This window comes from Gossypium hirsutum, chromosome A05 (assembly GCF_007990345.1).
Source record: "Gossypium hirsutum isolate 1008001.06 chromosome A05, Gossypium_hirsutum_v2.1, whole genome shotgun sequence".
NCBI classification, from domain to species: domain Eukaryota; kingdom Viridiplantae; phylum Streptophyta; class Magnoliopsida; order Malvales; family Malvaceae; genus Gossypium; species Gossypium hirsutum.
In genome coordinates this window covers 85,000,108-85,009,823 of record NC_053428.1, presented here as the reverse complement: position 1 = coordinate 85,009,823, position 9,716 = coordinate 85,000,108, and the positions used below count along the sequence as shown (strand labels likewise).

The window sequence follows — 9,716 nt, the reverse complement described above, 5'->3', positions numbered from 1 at the left end:
GACTCAATTAGCTTTAATTCCATATTTCATTCAATCTTTAACCCTCTTTCCACTATTTTTGGTGTATTTTCCAAGTTGTCTTTAACCCTTATTCCACTATTTTTTGTGCATTTTCCAAGTTGGACTACTGCAGTTGTCCCAAAACTGTTTAGTGTAAAATAATGGTAACTAAGCTTATAACACCTTTACAAACAATTTTAAACATGATGGTAAAAATACATATTGGTACATCATAAGCATAGAACTATAATCAGAAGGTCATCAATATTTCATTCTCATAGGCATAGCTTACTTATTTGTATCCTTACCAAAGATGCATCATTTCATGATCGTAATAGTATTTGAACTTCGAGTACATACCTATACCTTTTTAACATGCTCATATACTTACCTTCTCTCTTTCATCATAAGCTTTGAGCAACCCGTTGAACCACTTGGAATACTACAAGATATTCAATAGGCCTCAAACATAGGGTAAGATACTGATGCCATGTCCCGGACATGGTCTTACATTGCCTCACACATCAAGGTCGATGCCATGTCCCAGACATGGTCTTACACTGACTCTCATATATCGAGGATGATGCCATGTTCTAGACATGGTCTTACACTGGCTCTCATCTGTCGGTGTTGATGCCATGTCCCAGACATGGTCTTACACTAGCTTTCATATCTTGAGGCCGATGCCATGTCCTAGACATGGTCTTACACTGACTCTTATAATGTGGTCGATGTATGTCCCAGACATGTCTTACGCTGCCACACATGTCACCCAAATGTTATGGCATGAATATCCAATCTATTCTCAAAGTTCAGCTGGGAGTTTAACACGTTAAGTCATCATACATTTCTCATAGCCACATTCAAACATTTCATTCAAAATTAACCTCAGTACATAATAACGATAAAGTTGTAATATTTACGCACAGCTTACTCGTTTCAAGGGAATATCATATCCATCAAATTTCTAATGCATTCAATCATCACATAAATGTTATTAACATTTGGCATCACTTTTTCATATACAATATCATCAACATAAAATTCAATACAATCATAGCAAGATAGATTTCAAGTGTATCAACAATAACATGGATATCGTACTTATTTAATCACATGGACTTACCTCGAATGCAATTTTGGCTAATTATGCCATTTTAGTCTATAACCTCGTACTTTCCGATTTAAGCCCGAATCTCGATTCCTTGATCTAAAATGATAAAATTCACTACTTTAATCATTACATTAACCAATACATTCCATAATTTATACTTTGGAAAAATGACCATTTTGCCCCTAGACTTTCACAAAAATTACAATTTTACCCCTATGCTCGTAAATTGATTTTTATCGAATTTCTTCATTAATCAAGCCTAGCCAAATTTATTTTAGGCTTATAGTAGCCCACAATTTCATTCATTTCACACACTTATCACCTTTTTATCAACCTTTACAAAAAGGCCCATTTAGGTGTTTTTCATGAAAATCCTTTCACAAAAGTTATTTATTACACAACCATAACTTATTTTCTTCCATAAAAATTTAACAAACAACATAAATATTCACATGGAAAAACTTTAGACTTTCAACCATTTTGCAAAATAATCTTACCATTAGCTAGATTAAGCTAAAATCATCAAAATCACTTACTTGCAAGGGAACTAAGTGGCTGAAAATTTAAGCTCTCAAAACCCCCATGTTTGCTGCCATTTTCGGTGGAAGAAGAAGAAGAAATGAAAAAGATGACAACTTTTTCTTTATTTTATTTTATTACCGAAACAAGTCACCTAATACCACCAAATGTTGACTTTTTAAATTTTCTTGTCCCTATGGTCATCCATCACTTCCCAAATGGCCTATTTGCACTTTAAAGACCTCCAATTTTGGTTCTCTAGCTATTTAACACATTTGGGTAGTAAAACAAAACTTTTTCCCTTTATGCGATTTAGTCCTTTTTCGCAATTAAGATCACAAACGCTAAAATTAATTCACCAAAATTTTCATGCACTCATATAATCATGCTATAACACAGAAAATAATATTAAAATAATTTTTTGACCTCAAATTTATGGTTTCAAAATTACTATTTCGACTAAGCCCTATTTCGGGATGTTACAGTTGATGAGTGTAGGATCGAGTTTGTAACCCCCGAGCATATGAGACGCATGCAAGAATCTCGCATCTTGCAAGTAAACACGAATTTCAATGTCTAAGCTCTTTGACAAATTATGTATGAACCCCTCCAAAACACGATCATCCTCCTATTTATATTGACAAAATAAAATATTTTAAAAATTAAAAAAATTTAAAGTTAACTTAATCGAAAATAACAAATTTTAAAATTTCTCCTTACCATTATCGCTTGAGCAGCAGAAATGTGTTTGTCGTAGAAACAAATCAGAGAGCTTGTCATTCGTGAAAATTTAATCGAAATGAATATACAAAATAATTAAATAAAATTGTAGTGTTTTTAAACAACTGTATAGGAAAATTTCAAACAAAAGTTGAGAAAATTGAGAGAATTGAAGGAGTTGAGAGAATTGAGAGTTTAAAGAGAATAGAGAATTGAATTTGAGTGAAAAGAATGAAAAATGGTCTAGTATTTATAAGAAAAAAATATTTACAGTTGGCCCTTTAAAAAATCTGACCGTTGCCAACATTTAAAAAGTCGTTGGCTCGCTTTCCTGTCAACTGTACAGAAAGCACTCCCAACTAGATGCGTTTTCACATTCTCTAATTTTCAAAATAAATGGCCTAAAAAGACAATTTAAAAAAAAGCATCACATATGGGTAATTTAGCCAAAATCAAGTCAGATCGAATTTGGTAAAAAAAAAAAAAAACCAACCACATTGGCCCGCACCGTTGTGGTTGCCATCCCCAAGAAATAGAAAGACCGTGAAAACAGCAATGTAGGAATGTTCCTGGATTTCAGGATTTCCCAAAGAAACTGAAATAAAATAACACACAGTAATACTCTCAATCTTTGTCGCTTCATTTTTGTGCGTTTCTAATAAAAGCATTGGCTCCCTTTCGTCTTCTCATTTCGTGTTTCAGAAGGATAAATAGAAATAGAAACACCAACACTCGTATGATCAACTACCCTCAAATGAAATGGCAAAAAATCATCATCCTCAATGGAAGAATAACAATTGCACCAAATTTGTATTGCTTGTCACCTTTGCCTGCCTTGTGGGATTGGCTTGCATTTTAAATCTCGCTTCTTCTTTTTCTTTCTACTCGTCTTATCTTAGCTTCACCTCCAATTGGGTGTCTCACAAACCTCCTTTCTTTGTCGTTCCAAGAGCTGGAGAAGACCCCAAAATTTCTACCAAGGTTTTGTTCCCTTTTAATTTACCCCAATATCCCACTTTTTAACTGTTAACACTTTCCCAAATGTATTTGTAGGTAGGAGAGGGACGTAGTTCTCAGCGATTCATATCAGCAACATTTGCGGACATACCAGCACCTGATTTGCCATGGGAACAAATGCCATCAGCACCGGTTGTACGACTTGATGGATCATCAATACAGATTAACAATCTTTTTTATGTTCTTTCAGGATATGGCACCCTCGACTATGTAAAGATTATTTCTTTTAATTGTTTGGTTTTTTTTCATCTTTGAAGGTTTAAGCATTGTCTTGAATGTTTTTGGGTGTCATGCAGGTGCACTCTCATGTAGATGTGTATAATTTCACAGATAATACATGGTTTGCGAGGTTTGATGCACCGAAATACATGGCGAATTCACATTTAGGAGTGGCCAGTGATGGGAGATACATATATGTGGTGTCAGGTCAGTATGGCCCCCAATGTAGAGGCCCCACTTCTGCAACTTATGTTCTTGATACTCAAACAAGGCAATGGCATGACTTTCCTCCTTTACCTGTCCCTAGGCAAGTCACTCCTCGTTCGTATTTACATGGACTACACCATACTTTATGATTTTCCATAACACTGCAGCTTTCAACAATTGAAAATTTCAGGTACGCTCCTGCAACTCAGTTGTGGAGAGGCCGACTCCATGTGATGGGGGGCAGCAAAGAAAACCGCCATACACCTGGATTGGAGCATTGGAGTATAGCTGTAAAAGATGGCAATGCATTGGAGAAAAACTGGCGGTCCGAGATCCAGATTCCTCGTGGAGGACCACACAGGTCTCGCTACTGCTCTTTCAGAGACATTCTTTCAAGATTCCCTTCCCTTCCCCTCCCCTCTCAACCTCCCTTTTTAACATGATCTAATCATGCAACCCAACGTTTTAACAGAGCTTGTGTTGTGGACAATGATCGGCTGTTCGTAATCGGTGGTCAAGAGGGAGATTTTATGGCAAAACCTGGATCTCCTATCTTCAAATGTTCTCGCAGGAATGAGGTATGTTACAGCTAGTTAATGGAGATTTTATGGTATGTTTTTCTATGTTTGATATTCCATTTTCTGGGCTTTTCTTAACCTATATTCATCATCTTTAGGTGGTGTACGGTGATGTTTACATGCTCGAAGGTGAAATGAAGAAATGGAAAGTCTTATCTCCAATGCCAAAACCAAACTCCCATATAGAATGTTCTTGGGTGATTGTCAACAACTCAATCATAATTACAGGCGGTACAACAGAAAAGCATCCAGTGAACAAGAGGATGATACTTGTTGGGGAGGTTTTTCAGTTTCATTTAGACTCACTGGTATGTGCTTTCTCATACTAAAACATTCCTAGTTCGAATTTCAATAGTTCAAATTTCAATATCTACAATCACTTGCGGTCCAGAATTACAACAAATATCATGCAAACCAACTTAAACAGGGTATATAAATTTGGCAATTGCAGACTTGGTCAGTGATTGGAAAGCTTCCTTACAGGGTGAAGACTACCCTAGCTGCTTTCTGGGATGGATATTTGTATTTTACATCAGGGCAACGAGATAGAGGACCAGATAATCCACAGCCGATGAAGGTCGTTGGAGAGATGTATAGAGCCAAAATTAACGTCTGATTAAATCTTTTCCTATTCAATTTTGATTTATAGCAGTTTATTAACAGAAAAAATGTTAGCATCGTTTATTCATATGTGCATTACATAAAGACTACTACTCAAACACAAGATTGTAGCTAGCCACTTGAAGGGCATAAGAGAAAGAAAATTATATGCAAGAAGGAAGACGCAAACGAAGAGTTTATGCATCTTGAAGAACCACTCATTAAAGGCACATCACGGCATCCAATATCTCGGAATAGAAGAACAAGCATGATTCGTTCTCTTAAAGCCTATTAGATCCACCATCAAACTTCCCCTATTCCATATAGTTCCTAAGAGGTTGCAGATTTTTAAATCTACCTGCAAGAATATGAAGAAAAAAGGCACCATGTAGAACATTAAGTCAGAAAGTCAGTGTAAATGTCTGTGCAATGATAATAAAGTATTCAGCAAGTATTTGGCCAATCACCATTTTTGACAGATTTTCCTAGTTTCTCTACCATCAAGATGATATATTCTCAAAATACACCAATTTGGTTAAAGTAGAGTCAATTCGTAGTTGCTAAGGATTTCTAAGGGCTGGCAGAATCATGAAATGCTAATTAGCCATATGGTAATTGCAAGTTCCTTGAACTGACCTGATATATACTCTCCTATTGACAGGGGAAATTATCCAAGTAGCGCAAAGAACTTCCACTATTTTGCCTAGTTAAAACCAAGACTGGTAATACTGCAGACTGTTCATTGAAATATACATGAAAATGAGTAACAAATATCAAGTTGACAGTACAAATACAAGAGAGGAGAGTGGGTGAGAGAAAATACCTTTTATTTCAACAGGGGGGCATAAGGTGCAGGGCATGGAGACACAGTGTGATCAGGTAACTGGTCAATCAGATCCACTGTTGCCTGCAAACATGCATGGAGAATTTTCTTTTCCAACCTAACAAGCTGAGTGGCAACTCGTTTCTTGGGATTCAAGTTTGGATCTAACAACTAATGTAACAAAAACATGTTTGTTAAAACTCACTTCACCATAAGTTGAGATCTAATCATCAACTTGGTCAAGAGAACCAACATTACCAATGACTCATCTTCATTCAGTGTAGTAGGGTAGCCAGCCAAGCGTCTCTTGAAATAATCAGCAAGCTGGTCTAGCACCGCTCGTTCCATACATGAGCTCACCTATTATGGAAAGTACATTTCACCAGAATTTTAGAAGGAAAAGAAAGGGGGGGGGAGAGAAAAGAAAGAGTTCCACTTAGTTTGACTAAATGATTTTTGGAACTTTAATTGCCTATCAAAGGCACAGCTAGAATCATGGTTATACAAAACATGAGCTACCTGACTCACATTTTGGTCATCTAAGTGAATAAGTTAGGATATCAACTTGTGTAGAACTCTCACAAATCATTTATTGCAAACTTGCAATTAGGATTTAGTCATGCAGTGAATAAATTAGGCAATTAACAATTTGCAATAAATGAACTCACCGGGCAGACTGGACCTTGAGAAGAAAGGACAGATTGCATCTCAGAAGGATCTGAAACATAGCCTAATCGCAAATATGGAAGCATATCCGAGACAGCTTCTTTTTCCTTCCCTGCATAAACCTGCAGCATGTACAAAATAAAGACCAGGAGGACAATATCTTACAATAAGCGAACTTATATCGTGTTTGAGTTCATACAGGAAAAGCTTGTACAGATAGTTTTCCATTTCTTTGAACAACCAGTCTCTTGTCTTGATATTGAGGATCCTCAGTATTCAAAGCTGCCTGAACACAGTAAATAAAACTCTGAACATGGATGACTAACAAAAACACAAAATCTCAATCTCATTGATACCATCATCGTATAAGTCTTGTACTGAATCCTACGCATTGCTTTAATAAGTCCTTATCTCAAAATATATAAGATATTTAAGCATGCAAGACATTTATTCATTAAACAGATAAAACGGATGGCAAAGAAATCCATGAAATTGCAATAAGAGTTGGAAAATCCAGATTTTACCTCAACAACCAGGCGATCATAAGAATTATCATCATCAACAAAACCATAGTTTATAAGCAGTTTCGAATTAGGCTGTGGTCCACACCTAAGAAAAGAAGAATGTACTAATATCAAATTTTGTTTTGGTATATACAAATGAAGCAATAATATAAAAGGCAAAGGTTTCAATGCTTGAGCATGACCGAAATAGAAATCAATGTTAGGAACAATAATAAGACATATTTATACCAGACAACAATAGGTTCCCCAGCCTTATATGGGCGATCAACCACTAGTTCAACAGCACCAGCAACAGCACTTAACATTGCCTTGCAATTGCTCCTGTAAGCTAGCAATGGGGGTCCAAGAGGAACTAATGCAAATCTCCGAGCCAAAGGTACTTTCTGAGTACAAACAAGTTTCAGTTTATCACTCAAACATAACGTTTCAAAATTTCCAGTAAATGAGAACAAGAAAAGAGGGTTTCAGTCTATGCAATGCTATCAACAAGGTTTAGCAAACAAGTTTCTAAATTTTATAAATCACAAACAATAACAGAAGTTGCCATCTGGTGAGTCCTCAAGAGTCGACGATATACTTTTTGGAAATTAGGGAAAAACGGCAAAAGGTTATCATCTAAAGAGAATTTACCTGTAAATGCACCACACAAGACTGAACAGCAACAAAGGCTTGTTTGAAAATCTCAAATGGAAAGGCCTCAGTAGGTATATCATAGGGATATTGCTACAATGCAAAGAAATAAAGAAAAATTTTGCGGTCACACTCTAAACTCTTAAGTTTTGAAAAGGAAAAAGAAAAAAGATGAAAGACAATACCTGAAAGAGAGACCCAGCCATAAACCAAACAGTATCAAGCTCATTATACTCTCTCTTTATTCCTTCAGCCCTTTCAACAATTTCAGCCTAACTTGCAAACAATAGAACTCGGTCATGAAATTGAAGGAACTATAAAACAGTAAATCAGATATTGAAAAATAACAAGGGTAAGGGGATAAAAAGACAATGTGTTTTTGCAGCTACCTTAGTGGGGCTACCCGTTAGGTAAGCCAATTCATCATCTGACCATAGAAGTGGAGATTCCACAGCCAGCTGGCCCCTTCCACGTTGGCGATCAAGCTCTCTAATATATGGATACCAGAATGATTTCTTTCCTTGCTTCTTCTCATACATTAAGTACAAAGCTAAGCATGCCAATTCTGACAACTTGTTTGTTGTCAAAAGTTCCGCTGTATAAATTAGAAAAGGTCAGGGTAATTACACAACTAAATTAAGTGCAAAAAAGACAAAAAAAATTCTGAACATAGATGCTCCATTAAGTGCTGCAAAGAAATGGAATCCTACTCTACATTGCTTATCTCCTCCTCTAATCAGTCAACATTTACCACAACGCTATAGAAGTGTAGGTGGACAAACAAATCTCTACAATATCTAGATTTGCAAGTTAGAAATATACACGGCAGACTAGGAACAAAAATGCAGAGAAACAGCTGTAACTACGGTCTAAACTACTATTTAAGTCCGTAATACCCTTTGCCAATTCGAAGAAAATTACCAAGATATTTCATGTATACACAAAAACTCCTCATATAAATCAAGTTTCGGGTATTGAAAGGAATATCCATTGCTATTTGAAATCTTCAACATCTTATATAATGCACCTTACCAACAGTCTCGTTTCCCAGCACTCTCTCAAGCGTTACAACCAATGAATTCGGCACCGAAAAAGCCACGTCACCCGCCTACATAACCAAGAACAAAGAACCCAAAAAAAAAATGGCAATTTTGACAGGATCCCAGAACAGAATACGCCAAACAGAACCAAATAATTTAAGCCATTTTAATTACCCAAAGATCCTCACAGGCAGCGACGTAATGTATAGGTCTATGCTTCTCATCATAAGAAGGCCTCTCTTTGAGAACAACTTTACAGGGTGGCAAGCCATTTTTGTGCATCCAAGATTTCAAGTCCCCAAATTCAGCATCTTTCTTGCTGCTAACTTCTTTTCCGGAACCAGTCACAAGGGTATCAGAAGTTGAGGCCAGACAAAGATTGTTCCTTTTTCTAGAAAAGAATCTGGGGTTAGGGTTCTTGGAGGATGGAAGTGAAAGGTGAGGCAAAGCAGACAAATTGAATTTGTTATGCAAACAAGTGAGCTCCATTAAGGAAGCTGCTTGAAAGAAACTGGAGAAGCGAGAAGAAGGCTGAGGTTTGTAACTTTTCTTGAAGATATTATTTTTGGGGAAGGGAAGGGATAAGAGAAGAAGAGTGGGGTCTCGACTGGGGTATACTTGGATTGTATTGGCTTAGGGGCAAACAAAAATCAGGGTGTTTTTATGTGAACTACGAAGAAACTATGTGGTATTTTGATCTTGATTTCTACCGATTTCTTAGAGTTGAAAGTTGGTAGCCTCTTTATGCATTTCCTAAGCATGATATTTCCTTTAAACCTATTTTTTCTCTAAATTATTGTAGAATTACTGTAACAACATTGTCAAACTTGTCGATATATTTCTTTTTTATATATGGTTAAGCATCTTTTATTTCCTGTTAGTTTTGAGAATTTGAATTAATCCTTCTTATGATCTTAGTTTACAGCAAGTAGCATACACTATAATTATTTAACCACAAGCATCAACTCAAATCACAAATGCTAATTAGATTTTCGTGAGAAAACTTTTTATCAATAATAAAGCCTCAAGCGTGTTTGTATGAACTGTTGGAATTACTTC

General features: G+C 36.2%; 2 protein-coding genes across 3 annotated transcripts; one reads left to right on the top strand and one right to left on the bottom strand.

Annotated features, from left to right (window-relative positions):
* The first annotated feature begins 2,990 nt into the window (after positions 1-2,990).
* Positions 2,991-5,437, top strand: LOC107957013 (kelch repeat-containing protein At3g27220). Its single transcript, XM_041112562.1, has 7 exons — positions 2,991-3,334; positions 3,407-3,580; positions 3,667-3,896; positions 3,987-4,157; positions 4,269-4,374; positions 4,473-4,682; positions 4,826-5,437. Exons 1-7 carry the CDS (start codon positions 3,113-3,115, stop codon positions 4,988-4,990), a joined length of 1,278 nt encoding a protein of 425 aa, XP_040968496.1. The 5' UTR covers positions 2,991-3,112; the 3' UTR covers positions 4,991-5,437.
* Positions 4,988-9,469, bottom strand: LOC107957011 (uncharacterized). 2 transcript variants are annotated; one of them, XR_001700328.2, is made up of 13 exons: positions 8,832-9,469; positions 8,650-8,725; positions 8,007-8,212; positions 7,803-7,889; positions 7,618-7,710; positions 7,216-7,370; positions 6,988-7,072; positions 6,663-6,749; positions 6,466-6,585; positions 6,056-6,157; positions 5,798-5,968; positions 5,611-5,709; positions 4,988-5,332 (listed from the first exon to the last, which is right to left on the bottom strand). XR_001700328.2 is itself a non-coding variant. In XM_016892438.2 (12 exons), exons 1-11 carry the CDS (start codon positions 9,144-9,146, stop codon positions 5,801-5,803), a joined length of 1,494 nt encoding a protein of 497 aa, XP_016747927.2. In that variant the 5' UTR covers positions 9,147-9,469; the 3' UTR covers positions 4,988-5,332; positions 5,798-5,800. The 2 variants fall into 2 exon arrangements, 1 of the variants encoding a protein (XP_016747927.2); XM_016892438.2 differs by lacking the exon at positions 5,611-5,709.
* Positions 9,470-9,716: the final 247 nt, after the last annotated feature.